The sequence below is a fragment of the Chrysochloris asiatica genome, unplaced genomic scaffold, assembly GCF_000296735.1.
Source record: "Chrysochloris asiatica unplaced genomic scaffold, ChrAsi1.0 scaffold00014, whole genome shotgun sequence".
In the NCBI taxonomy this organism is placed as follows: domain Eukaryota; kingdom Metazoa; phylum Chordata; class Mammalia; order Afrosoricida; family Chrysochloridae; genus Chrysochloris; species Chrysochloris asiatica.
Window position 1 is genome coordinate 10,962,696 of NW_006408532.1, and position 14,480 is coordinate 10,977,175.

At 46.6% G+C, this 14,480-nt stretch overlaps 1 protein-coding gene across 1 annotated transcript in view; it reads left to right on the forward strand.

Annotated features, from left to right (window-relative positions):
- PPAPDC3 (phosphatidic acid phosphatase type 2 domain containing 3) overlaps positions 1 to 7,030 on the forward strand; it is a 35,540-nt gene extending 28,510 nt beyond the window's left edge. The window contains exon 2 of the mRNA XM_006834886.1: positions 6,655 to 7,030. Coding sequence (XP_006834949.1) covers positions 6,655 to 7,019 — 365 coding nt within the window. The 3' untranslated portion in view covers positions 7,020 to 7,030. The remainder of the gene's footprint in view (positions 1 to 6,654) is intronic.
- The last annotated feature ends 7,450 nt before the right edge of the window (positions 7,031 to 14,480 follow it).

Genomic DNA, 14,480 nt, shown 5'->3' on the forward strand with positions numbered 1-14,480 from the left:
TGGGTCAGGGGCACCTTAGTCTTCAAAGTGACATCTTTACTCTTGAACACTTTAAAGAGGTCTTTTGCAGCAGGTTGGCCTAATGCAATTTGACATTTGATTTCTCATATACTGCTTATATGAGCATTGATTGTGAATCTAAGCAAAATGATGTCTTTGATAACTCCATTTATCATATTTATCATAATATTATTTATTGGTCCAGTTATAAGGATTTTAATTTCCTTTACATTGAGGTGCAATCCATAATGAAGAGTGTAGTCTTTGATCTTCATCAGTATTTCATATCCTCTTCACTTCTAGAATGCAAGGTTGCATCATTTGCATATCATAGGTTGTTAAATGAGTCTTCCTCCAATCCTGAAGCTACGTTCTTTACCACATAGTCCAGCTTCTCGGATTATTTGCTCAGCATATAGATTGAGTAGGTATGGTGAAAGAATACAGCTCTAGTGTACACCTTTCCTGATTTTAAACCATTCATTGTTCCCTTGTTCTTTTAGAATAACTGCCTCTTGGTCTATGTATAGGTTCCTCATGAATACAATGAAATGTTCTAGAATATTCATTCTTACCAATGTTACTCATAATTTGTTATGATCCACTCAATTGAATGCCTTTGTATAGTAGTTGTATATAACATCTTTCTGGTATTCTCTGTTTTCAGACAAGATCTACCGGATGTCAGCACTGATATTCCTTGTTCCACATCCTCTTCTGAACCTGGCTTGAATCTATGGCAATTCCTTATCAATGCACTGCTGCAAACATTCTTTAATTATCTTCAGCAAAATTTTACTTGCATGTTATATTGATGATATTGTTTGATAATTTCCATGTTCCATTGGATCATCTTTCTTTGGAATGAGCACAAATAAGAATCTCTTCCAAGCACTTGGCCAGGTAGCTGTCTTCCAAGTTTCTTGGCATAGATGAATGAGGGTCTCCCATGATGCATCAGTTTGCTGAAACATTGCAATTTGCATTTCATCAATTTTTGGAGCCTTGTTTGCCAATGTCTTCAGTGCATCTTGGACTGCTTTCTTCAATACTACTGGTTTTTGATTACATGGTACCACTTGAAATGATTGAACATTGACCAGTTCTTTTTTGTAGAGTAATCTATGTATTCCGTCCATTTTCTTTTGATGTTATCTGTATCATTCAGTATTTTGCCCATAGGAACCTTTAATATTGCAACTGAAGTCTTGAAATTTTTCTTCAGCTCTTTTCCTTGAGAAATGCTGACGATGTTCTTATCTTTTGGTTTTATAACTCCAGGTCTTTGCACATTTCATTATAATATTTTACTTTGTTTTCTCAAGCTGCCCTTTGAAATTTTCTGTTTAGCTCTTTTACTTCATCATTTCTTCCAGTCAGTTTAGTTTCTTTATATTCAAGGGCAAGTTTCAGAGTCTCTTCTGACATCTATTTGGTTCTTTTCTTTCTTTCCTGTCTGTTTTAATAACCTCTTGCTTTCTTCCTATAGGATGTTCTTGATGTCATCTCACATCTCTTTTGACTTCAGTCATTAGCGTCTGATGCATCGAATCCATTCTTGAGATGGTCTCTAAATTCAGATGGGATATATTCAAGTTCATATTTGGCTCTTGTGGACTTGTTTTCATTTTATTCAGCTTCAGCTTGAACTTGCATATGAGCAAGGTGGCCACATTTTCCAACTACAAATTCTTCCTCTTGTTTCCAGTTTTCACATTCCAATCACCAGCAATTATCAATGCATTTTTACTGCATGTTTGGTCAATTTCAGACTGCAGAAATTCGTTTATTGTTGTTGTTGTTAAATGCCATGGAGTCAGTTCCAACCCATAGTGACCCTGTAATAGGGCTTCCAAGGAGCAGCTGGTGTGTGTGAACTGCTGACCTTGTGGTTCAAATCGACTTTGCAGTCCAGTGCATTAACCCACAGTGCCACACCAGGACTCCCACACCAGGAGACTTTGGTAGAATTCATCAATTTCATCATCCTCACTTTAGTGGTTGGTGCATAAATTTGTATAATAGTGGTGTTAACTGGTCTTCATTGTTTGTTATTATTGTTTAGTGCCATCAAGTCCATTCCCACCCTGTATAGGGTTTCCAAGGAACGACTGGTGAGTTTGAACTGCCGACCTTGTGGTTCAAATCGACCTTGTGGTGGAGTGCTTATCCTACAATGCCTTCATTGTAGGTATATGGATATTTTCCTATCACAGACATAATTGTACTTCAAGGTAGATCTTGAAATGCTCTTTTTCACAATGAATGTGACACCATTCCTCTTCAATTTGTCATTCCTGGGATAGCAAGCCATATGACTGTTGGAATCAAATTGGCAGTACCAGTCCATTTCAGCTCACTAATCCCTAGGATAACAATCTTCATTCCATATCATTTTTGATGACTTCCAATTTTCCTAGACTCATACTTCGCGCTTTCCACATTCTGATTATTAATGAATGTTTGCAGCTGTCTCTTCATTTTGAGTTGTGCCCCATCAGCAAATGAAGATCCCAAAAGCATTGCTCTATCCACGTCACTTAAGTCAGCACTACTTTCCCAATTATATTTTGAATACCTTACAACCTGCGTGGCTCATCTTCCATCACTATATCAGACAATGCTCCATTGCTATTCAATAAGGTTTCAGAAGTGACTCTTATCTTCTTCCTCCTAGCCTGTCTTTGTCTGGAAGTTCTGCTGAGGCCTGTTTGCATTGAGTGATCAACCATCACAGCAATACACAAGCCACCATACTACAATAAACTCACACACAAGTGGTGGAGATATGCCTATATGAGCATCCATATATATATATATATACCTGTAACTTCCTATACACATATATGTATTCGTCTCTACCTATGTACCACACACATAATTGTTGGTTATTACTGTTGTTGTAAAATTATATATATTATACCATTGACTAGAAAATGTCACTTATTATTGGGTACTTCTTACTGTCATAGGAACTTGCTCTTAATAAACAGAGAATCCAGGACTCTTCTGAACCTAGTGTGATTCCGGTGCCTTCTAGTTTAACCCCCACCCTATGTACTGTTGTTAGGTGCTGCTGAGTCAATTTTAACTAATAGTAAACCCATGTGGCAGAGTACAACTGCTCCATAGGGCTTTCTAGGCTATAATCCTTATGGGAGCAACCACAGGCATTTCTCCTGCAGAATCACTGGGTGCATTCTAACTGCCAACCTTTCCATTAAGAGCCAAGTGTTGCTCTCCCCCAAATGAAGGGGACCTGTCACCCCAAGTCATTTCTTTGGCCCTTGTAGATGGCAGATCCCTGTGTTGAGAGGGCTGACTGGTCTCCTGTCTCAGCTTCGCTAGTAAGCTGAGGAGTCCCAAGGGTATCAGATGCAACCACCACCTCCCTCCCTCCTGCCCTGAGAATCTGCAGTCCCTGGTCGCCTGCCAGATCTGTGACCTTGGAGCCAAAAGGCTCCAAGCCTGGGCCTGGCCTTGGCCTGGGGCAGCACTATGCAGGCTGGCTGGCCGGCCACTCACCTCCTACAAGCACTCCAGCACCAAGGCTGGGCTCCTGGGAGCCAGTTGCCATGGATACAAAGAGTGTAGCAAGAGGATTTCTTCCTCCCTTAGGCTCCTCCTCCCTCAGGCCTTGGTAGCCAGGCGGGGCAGATATCAGCCAGTCCTATGAATAATGGGAGGGACAGGAACCACGGGAGAGGCTAGGGGTTCAATTCCCAAACCTAGAGTCTAGACTCTAAGCAACAAGCCCTGCTGTGGGTAGGAGCTCTAAATAGGGAGGGCCGTGTTCTTTGGAAGCAGTCTGAATGTTCAGCCACTAGGATTGTTAAATATATTCAGTGCCTCAGGCAGGGATTTAGCAAGGATAATGAGCAGCTAGGGGAAATCCTAAATTGCTGAGCAGAGGGGGGACTGGGGAGCAGAGAGGAACCCAATTTCAAGATGAAAAGATGATAGCACTGATGCACCAGCCGAAGCACCTTACCCCTGCTTCAGCCAGGCACTTTTCATAAATGTGGAGCCTCAGAATTTCATGTCATCCCTTGGCTGCCTCCCCCCTGGACCTGTTTCCCCCTCAGCCTCCTCACCACCCATGCCTCTGGCCTCATATGCTGCATGTGACGAGATTTTCAAAAGCAAGTTCTAGAACAATGTGCACATATATACAGCATGTTGCAGCTTTCCATCTATGATCCATAGAGGGATACAAGAGTCATTTGAACCTTTCCTTTGGCTTTCTGTTTTATAAAGTTGTCTATAGTGACTATCTACTGTGTAATTTTTTTTTTCAAGGCTTTGGGTGGGGGCTTTTTGTTTTTGCTTGTTTTAATTTCTGAGCAAAAGCACTTTTGAGCCAATAGTGTTGACAAATATTACAAAGTTTTCTGGGAGCAATCTCAGAGCCAGGCTGCATTTATCTGTCACTCCTTCCCATGTACCAGGCACTCAGGGCATTCTCACCCTGCTTTATCTCTGACTGTCATTTCTATTGCCTTGAGTGTCTTAAATCCTGGGGAACCCCTCTGTCCTGGGCAAACCCAGGACAATTGATCACCCTACAGGCATGGTGCCAGGCACCCTTGTGCGGATTTTACCTGGCCTCACAACATAACCAGGGATTATCTCGAATTTACAGTTCAGGAAAGTTAGGGCACTTGTCCAAAGTCACACAGCCCAGAGCCTTGATGACACTATGACACTCAGTGCTTCACCACATGGTTGGTTTTGTCTTCCATTTCCCCTGAAGAAGGGCTATGGGTGCTGTGACTCCATTAGGATCAAGCCAAGTCTCCTGGGACCATTTGTTTCTAGGGCTGGGCACAAGTCTCTCCGCTGATGGTGCACCAGTGTTGACGGAGCCATCTGGCCTTGCTGATGCTACCCTAGCTTCACAGCAGAGGAGTTTCCTGGAGCTTCCTGCACTGGTTGTCTGGGAGCCACTGTGATTAGCTGTGGGAGACTGGGCAGTCCCTCCAGAAGCGCACAGGAGGGTGATGACAGAGATGGGATGGAGACCCAAAGAGGGAAAGAGCTCAGGTAGAGTTGGAATCCCTGCTCCACCCCTCTGGCCACTAGCCCTGGGCCAGAGATTCCAGTAACACTTGGTGTTTGTCACTTGCTGTCTGGCACTAGGGGTTATGGCCCTTGTCTCCATGAGTGCTAATGTGGGAATGGGAGGAACAAGCCCTAACCTCTCCCCACCCAAAATTCTTCTTGGTTAGATCTGGCCAGGGACCATGAAGGAGAAATGTTGGGGGCTGAGAGAACCTGTCAGAATCTGTCCTGGTCTGGGCATCGGGGAACGCTTCCTTGTGAATGTGTCATTTAATGAGGCCTAAAGGAGAAAGGGGAATAAGCCAGTAGGGAGGGAAAGCAGGGAGCACTCCAGAAAAAAGCAACAGCAGAGATAAATGTTCCAAGGAACCTGCGACTTTGACTTGTCCTCTGTAACATGGGAATGGTGCTAATAGGCCAGCATTCAGGGCTATCAGTGAGACCATTTGAGAAAATCACACAGCCCAGGGCCTCCTGTGTATGTACCCCACCCCAGGTGTCTGTAATGACCCATGAAGCCCTGATCACCCACTCTTTCATTCACATCTCCCAAAGCAAAAAAAAAAAAAAAAAATCCCACCAATCACCTTCATGCTAATTCAGGCTCCTGGTGACCTCAGAGTAGACCTGTGCTCCAGTGTTTCCAGTGGCTGAGTTTATGGAAGTAGATGTTCAGGCCTTTCTTCTAAACTGCCTCTCGGTGAATTTGAACTGCCAACCTTTTGGTTAGCAGTCAAGTACTTAACCATTTGTACCCCCTAGAGACTCCCTCACACCTCCCAGCCTTGAACAAAGTGGGACCACACCTTCATGGTGTTCCGGCAGCACCAGTCAGAAAGAACTCACCTCAAAATCTTAAAGAGCAAAGTTTATTGCTGGTGGCCAGAGTGTCGTCAGCTCAAGTCCAAATCACTCTGACCCTGAAGTGAGGAAGGGAACAGGGTTTTATACAAGAAACAGAGCGGTTAGAACACACAGACTTGTCTTGTCAGCTGGTAAATTCCACCAGACCCTTATGCTGTAAGTGGGAGTAAACCCACCAGTAAACCCTTATCTTGGTTGTATGGATGGGCTAAGTTTTATCTTGTTTGTTCAGGTGTCCTTGGGTCATTCTGGCCTTCAAGGTTTTTCTGTAAGAAGTTTATTATTTTTCCATAGGGTGAGGTGGAGAGAAAGGGGAGGAGCAGGGTGAACTATGCTATAATATTTCAAATGGCAAATGGGGGCTGTTAGTTATACTATAATATTTCAAATGGGGGCTGTTACACTATAATATTTCAAATGGGGGATATTAGTTATACTATAACAATGGAGCATATGGTTGGAAGAGAGAGAAGAAACAAACCAACTAGAAAATGTGTAATATGTCAGATGGTGAGAAACATTCTAAAGGAAAATAAAGCTGGATGAGGAAGAGAGAGCGCGATGTGGTTAGGGAAGGCTCCTATTGAGGTGGAGGGCACAGCAGGGCAGACTCTGAGGTGGGCGTGTGCTGCAGTGTGGTGGTGAAGGCAAAGGTCAGGGGCAGGGTCTGGACAGCATGGCCTGGGGCATGGCTCTGATGGCCTCTGTACCTGTCTCTCCTGCCCACAGCCCTGCTCCTGGATATTATGACAGTGGCCGGCGTACAGAAGCTCATCAAACGGCGAGGTCCGTATGAGACAAGCCCCAGCCTCTTGGACTACCTCACCATGGACATCTACGCCTTCCCAGCCGGGCATGCCAGCCGTGCCGCCATGATAGCCAAGTTCTTCCTCAGCCACCTGGTGCTGGCAGTGCCCCTGCGGGTTCTCCTGGTGCTCTGGGCCTTCTGTGTGGGCCTGTCGCGAGTGATGATCGGGCGCCACCACATTACAGATGTCATCTCCGGCTTCATCATTGGCTACTTCCAGTTCCGGCTGGTGGAGCTGGTCTGGATGTCCTCAAACACCTGCCAGATGCTCATTTCGGCCTGGTGAGCGCCCACTGGAGATCCACCTTCCCAGGATGGCCAGGGGTTAGGATGGCCAGAAAGAGGCTGAAGGAGGATGAAGGAGTCAGCACGGGGTGGTGAGCCAGCAACCCCCACCTCTACCCCCCAACCCCAACAAGTTGGAGTCAGCCACCCTCAATTAATCTTTTCCTTCCTGGTTGGAGGCTGGCAACCCCAAGATGACTGACCCTGGCGACTGAAGTGTTTGGTAGTGCTGGGCACCACCTGCCCCTTTGCTTGGAATCATGGTTCCTCTCTAGGCTGTCCGGGCTCCAGTTATGGAGACGGCCCTGCTAGACTTCTGCTCTGAAGACGATAGGCGAGAACCAAGATGGCAGAAGAGGGGCGGAGTCTTGTCCTTTTGTTGTCATTGCTGTTGAGTCCTTGGCTGTGCCCATCACACCACAGCACGATGCCCAGCAAAATATCCCAAACCACCATCTAATGCAGGTGCCTGTTTCCATTAATGATCATTGACAGTTTAAGACAGCACTTTCCAAAGGGTGCCTTGTGAGACATCAGCCTGCAAGATGCTTTGGGGAGAAAAAAGGATTTTGTGGTTCAAATACATCTGGGAAATGCAACATTTCTGCCCCCATGTTGGAGATTCATGAGTCAAGTCTGGTAGACTAATTTCCTGTTGAACCTTGTTGAACCCCATGTTTCCTAAATGTATTTGACAACAGCACCCTTTTCCCATGGAACAATGAGTAACCTCACAAGGAACTATGGTTTCCCCAAGTGCGTGGGAGATGCTGGCCTGGGAGCCAAAGGGCCTGGGGCTTGAGCTGGCCTCTCCCAGTGCCTGGCCTTAGGCCAGGCACTCCCTGCCACAACCTGTGGAAAGCTACCTAACACAACACACTGGCCATGGACAGGGCATCGGTGCCACTTTGGCCCCCAGGGGCTGGACTCCATGTGACCTAATAGGTCGTTTCAAGTCAACTGTTTATGGATATGCATTTCATGTGACAATACAGATGATATGCAGATGGATTCTCTCGTGTTTTTTATTTCCTTGTCAAATACAACCACTCCAGCATCCTCAGTCTCTGTGAAGAGGTGGAAGGGATCCCTGATTTCTTGGGTCCCAGGCAGGATTTATGGCACCATGAGGGATCTGGAGGCAGTAGGCACAGGCAGAGGTGCCCCTGGACTTTGCAGACTAGTCCATTTTCCCTAAGGTCACCATCTCATGTTCCATTCCCCACTGGCCACACTGCCCAGGGCCTGGACCATGAACAGTTTTGGAAGCCCTCCCCCTCCTTTGTTGCTAATCGAAGTCTCCCCTGGAACCAAAGAGCCTCTTTTCCCCAGTTTCAAGCCCTCCTACAACCCCCTCCTGGTTCTTGGTTGGCCTGGCCCCTATTCTTGAGGAGGGGTACACATAATCAAACAAACCCAGTGGAACCTTCCAAGAGCTGCAATGAGGGACATACAGACATGGTAGGGACTTGGAGAAAAGGTACCTAGACTGAATCTTGGGGCATCAGAGTCCTGGTGAAGGGGAAATCTAAGCTGGGCTAGAGTGAGCCAGAAAGGAATGGACAAATGGTCTCAGCCATGGGAGAGAGGTGCAAAGACCAAAAGGTATAAGGGACAATGCCCATCAAGACCAGTAAGGTTCAGAGTCGTTGGACCCAGAGCGCAAGAAGCATTAGATGAGGTTGAGGCTCTGGGTTCCCTGAGTGAGCACGCTATCAACACCTCACAAACTACCCTGTGATTTGTGACATGCCCGATTTATAGATGAGACAGCTGAGGCCTGGAGAGTAGAAGTGAGTTGCCCAAGGTCACTGAGCTAGGAGACAACATAGTGGGGTTTGAGCTAGGTCTTCCCATGTTCTCTCCAGGTCCTCAGATTCCCTCGTGAGTCTTTGTACAAGGAGTTGTAGGGATGAGCTCAACAGAGCTGCTGGTAGAAATAGTTTGCCTGCCTTCCTGCTGCAGGGATCTCACATTCTTATTGACTACAGTCCACCCCAGGGATCCAGTCCCTGCAGACAAGACCCCTAGACCCTTGTTTGTCCCTGGGCACCTGCGCTCCTAGCCTTGCTGGGAGTATAGGGGGATCTGCACCTTGTCTTTGCCCTGAAGGACCTTAGGGGTGCCAACCTGGCTGGGCCACCACAATTAAAACACTCAATTTCCAATCCTGAACTCTGCCTGGTGCTGGAGACTTTAAAATATATTCTGCACACACTCCCACAGATGCTGTTGGGTGGTGCCTTTGGAAGATGCTAAACAGAACGGGTGAGGAAGTCTTCCTTCTCTCCTCGCCCCCACCCTCTGGAATCTGTCATCCAGGGCAAATCCGGCTCCAGATTTGGTCTGGAGACAGGCAGCTGCTGTCCGGGGCTACACCTTGAGCAGGGGCATGGCTCCCCAGGGCTTTGGCTTCTGCAGGGGTGAATGGGTGGTCCCTGGAGGTCAGGATGTTGCCAAAGATAAGAGGTCTCACAGCAAATATTCTAAGACCTGGGAGGGGCCTAACAAACGGTTCTAGTGAAAAGGTTCGTGGGGATGGCAGCAGTATGACCTGGGAGGCACGTCCTACAGTGCTTCCAATGGCTGGGGGCTGGAAACCTGGGTCTTGACCCATCACCAGCACTTCCTGACAGGGGTGACAACCCCTCCCTGAGCTCTGGTATTTTGAATCTGTCAGATAGGGACAACAGGGATCCCTGTGGAGGAGTCGTGGACACCTAACACAGTACATGGCACATGGCCCATGCTTAACAGCAGTTATAAGTATCCTGGCATGGAAGGAACCAGGAGACACCTTGCTGACCCCACTGTTCACTGATAATGAAGGCTCTCACTTCTCTGGACCGAGCACCCCTAGAACTGACCACTCTTTGACATCTCTTCAGACCCTGGACTCTGCAACCAGGGAGACCCAGAGGTGGTGGGACCTGATGCTATCCTGATATCTCAGGTGGACCCTGTGGGGGATCCTGCAAGAGCATGGTTTGAGTGAGAGAGTGGGAGGGAGGGAGAGAGGGAAGAAATTGCAGCTGCTTCAGGAACTCTTCATAGTTACTGTTCCTGGAGAGAGTCTGAGCAGGGAAGTAGGTGGGTGACAGGGAGGTTGGATGACAGATTCGAGAGCCTCGTGATAAAACAAGAGAGAAACTGTGAACATGTGTATACACAGGAATCTTGAATGCATTTTGGTGATTAAAGCCAACTACTGTTATTGTTGTTAGTGGTCATTGGGTCGACCCTAACTCGTGACAACCGCATGTGTGCAGAATAGAACTGCTATAGGGTTTTCAAGACTGTGACCTCTCGGAAACAGATCAACAGGCATGTCCTCCAAGGTGCCTTTGGTTGGGTTCAACCATTAAACTTAAGCAACTGCACACTTGATCATTTGTATCATCCAGGTCCTCCCAAGCCAATAATTACCCCTCTTTTTAAAATGTTTGCATTTGCTTCCTAAGGCTGTTGTAATAAAACATCACAAGCTGGGGGGCTTATCAAATTGAATATTTATTGTTGCACAGTCCTGGAGATTAGGACCTCAAATACGACGTCAGCTGTGGTGATTCTCTCTGAGAACTCAGTAACTGTTCTATGCCTCTAATCGCGTCTGGTGGCTCCAGAAATTCTTGGAGTTCCTTGGCTGGCAGATGCTTCTGCCTCGGCCATCGCATGACCATTCTTCCACTGCCTCCTTGTCTTTGTGTATTTTCTCTTTAGAAAGCCACCAGTCATGTTAGCACCCACCTACTCCAGTCTGACCTCATGGCTACTGAAAACATCTTCAAAGACCCTATTTCTAAACAAGGTCCATTCACAGGTGCAAGGGACCTTCATCAGCCCTTGTACCTGGGAATGGGACTTAAATATATCTTTTGAGAGGACACGAATCAGTCAGAACCATGGTGAATCCTAATATGTGGTCTTTGAATGACCATTTCTGCAGACCTGGGAGAAATTCCACATGAATTACCCTTCCTAATTATCATTGAATTGAGAGATGTTCATGTGGTTTTCTTCATTTGTCTGTGTTTACTTTTTTGATCTGGGTAATGCTGGCTCCCTAAAATAAGAAGGAAGCTTCCTCTTCTGTCTTCCTGAGTTTGTATGAGAATAGTATTCTTTCTTGCTTTCTCCTCCTGAGATCACAGATCTCGCTTTCCTCCTCACCTCTCAGAAACCAGTCTCTCTGCAGAGTTGATATTCAATTCTCTACATGAATTTTTGGAGGGTGGAGGAGGCCTGACCTGTGCTAAGTCCTTCACATGCACGGTCTTGGCAAGTCCTCATGATGACCTTATCCCTGTTTTTCAGATGGGGAAACTGAGACCCAGAGAGGGAAAGTTATTTCTCCAAGGTCTCCCAGCTAGGACATGGCAGAGCCAGGATTGGAACCCAGGCTGGAGTGGTTCCAGAGCAGAGGTACCTACTTGAAAATAGAAATGCAGAGAACCCACCAACCTTGAAATGAGGCAGGACTGGAGAAGCGACAGGTAGGGGTTGGATTGACTCTTTTTCATTTTCTAAAATAGAACCAGACCCCATGGCACTAGATGGTTGCCTGTGTCATCTGAGGTGAGCCTTGGGAGGACTCAGTGGGTAGAACAAATTCATTTAACAAGTACATAAGAAGCACCTACCAGGGCAGGATGTTAGGTGTGGTGGGAATGAAGCTTTTATTGTCCCTAACCCCCAGTGACCTCCAGGGCCAGTATGAATCCCTAGGAACTCTCCGAAAAAGTGATACCTCTTCTATTCATCTTCATTCTGATCCATACTCTCTCCCGCCCTCTGACAGCCCCGCCCCAGGGTGCTTCGGCCCTTCTCCATCATGGGCTGGGCTCCCTAGCGCCTGGAGCTGGTCCAAAATGTGCCCACTCCCTTCCCACCTCCTCCACTTCTTCTCTCCCCATCCCATCCACCCAGCATCTCCCCTGGCATCATGGCCAATGCAGTCATCTCACAGAATGGAAGCCTGGGAGACCACCTAGAAAATTATGGTTATGGAAACCTGATGAAATGACTTGACCTTACGTATGTCATTTCAATCCCTGAGCAAGAGAGCACCAACAAAAAACAGGAGACTCGTGGCCTATCCTTGATTTTGATCTGACTGAGGAGTCAAAGGAGCATAGAGACCAAGGGCAAGTGTCAGGTAGATCTGTGCAGGAACTGGGGAGGGAGAGGGTTGGCTGCCCCTGACCCCTAGTGGCTCATGGAGGCCTGAGGGAAAAGCAAGGTAGAGGCTCAAGGTCTTGGTCCCCTCAAGATGGCAGAACCCAGAGGATGTGGCCCACAGAGCTCATCTATGTGGCTGTCCAGCCCTGTTGTTGTTGCTTGGGTTATATCTCCTGCATCTCTCTGAGCCTCACCTTTGAGTGTTGGAAGCATCACTTACCTAGAGAGGCTGAGCAAGCTGAAGTTGGGCTGGTATTGAAGAAAGAGCATACATTTGGGAGTCAGCAGACCTGGGTTCAAATTTGACCCTCCACTTATTGACAAGTCACTGGACCTTTCTGAGCCTCGGTTTCCCACACTATGAAATGGGGGAAATTCTTACTGTGCACACTTGTGAGGAGTAGTGAAAAGGTTCCTGGAACATCCAGTCTGTTGCCTGGCACACAGAAGAGTTGCTAAAGAAAGGAAGAGATGCTTGCTGGGAAATTACTTCTTAGATTACTACCACCTCATGCAAAGAATCACATACGAGTCTCCCCAGGCACTCAGGGACAAGGCAGGTGTCCTAGGGCTGGGACAGACAGGCATCCTAGGGGAGCTGGGGAACCCAGAGGGGTCAACTTATCCATACCCTGGCACTAGTGCTTGTCTGTCTTCTGGCCATGGTTAGCCTGTGTCACTGGGTGTGTAGGGAAGCAGGAAAGGGGAGACCATTTTTATGGGGAGTCTTCAAAAGAGAGTTAAAAGTAGTAAGTATCTCAGCTCTTCCTATTAAAGATAAAAATTTCACCTAACCAAGGTTCTCTTGGAGAAAGCTCCTCCAATCTCTATAGCAACCCTATAGCTTCCAGGAACTTGTGCTCCTGGTCCCTGTGGTTACATTCCCATGAGAGGGAGGGGCTTAGAGTTCAGCACTCCCCTAGGCCCAGATAAAGGACAAAGTCTCCAACCTCAGAAGGACTCAACATCCCTTAACATCAAAGAGGGCTGATGAGGGGTGGAGGTGGTCATGGGAAGGGTCCTACTAACAGCTCATCTCTCTGGTGGAGAGGATTCCAGGAAGATGGGCAGGAGGAGCCAGGATGTGGCCCTGGGTGGGGTGGCCAGGAGCTGCTGGTGACCTGTGGCTAAGTGTCCATCCAGTCCAGGGTTCAGTTCTCAGTATTCCCATCCCAAAGGCCAGTGGGGAAAAGATGGAGGAAAACCTGTGGCTGGGATTCAACATGGGACTTTGTTTCTTCACCTGTAAATTGTGAGGCTGCTACTTGCCTTCTCTGGGAGCTGAGGAGCTCATGGGCTAGTAGGAAGAGGGTAATGGCCACTCAAACCATCAATATTTGTATGCAAACTCAGGTTGCTTCTGTATGTTCATGCAGGGGGAAAAAATGGAAAAGACAGGTATAAAGAAAAACATACATCAAGATTTTTATAACCACATTGCCTTGTTATAATCCTATCGACCCCTTGATATATAACATCAATCTAAATGCTTACACACACACACAAACATATATGTATATACATGAAGGGTCTTCAGAAAGTTTGTGGTTAAAGTCCATTATCCCTTCATTCCATTTTCCCATGAACTTTGTAAAAGCCCCCTCATATATATACAGACACACATTTTAAGCAAAATTAAATCTTACACCACTTTATAATCTGCTTTTCTATTCAATGTCACAAACATCCCTCTGTGTCCAGTACAGTTCTTCACCACAGTTTAAACTCCCTCGTACATAGGACTGCAGAGTGCTCCATCATCAACCAGTCCTCTATGGGGGATAGGTACACTTTTTGAAGTTTTTACCTGAGTTGAATGTTGTTGTTGGGTGCCATAAAGTTGATTACATTTCATGATGACCTCATTTAAGTGAACAGAACTGCCCCATAGGGTCTTATTAGCTATAGCCTTTGTGGAAGCAGGTTGGCAGATTTTTCTCCTGTGGAGACACTGGGTAACTTTGAACCACTAACCTCTCAATTAGCAGCCGAGCACTTAACCATCATACCACCAGGGTTCCTTAATAGCCCACAAAAATGCCCAAATCCTAATCCCCAGTATCTGTGCATATGACTTTATTTAGAAATAGCATCTTAGCAGATGACCTCAAGATAAGATTATCCTGAATTTAGGAAAATGGTTAATGTTCAACCGTCTCAAGAGGTAGCATATGATCAAGAGCCAATGATACTGAAGGAGGAAGTCTAAGATGCATTGAAGGAATTGGCACAGAACAAGGCACCAGGATTTGATGGAATAAAAATTGAAATTTTTCAAGAAAGT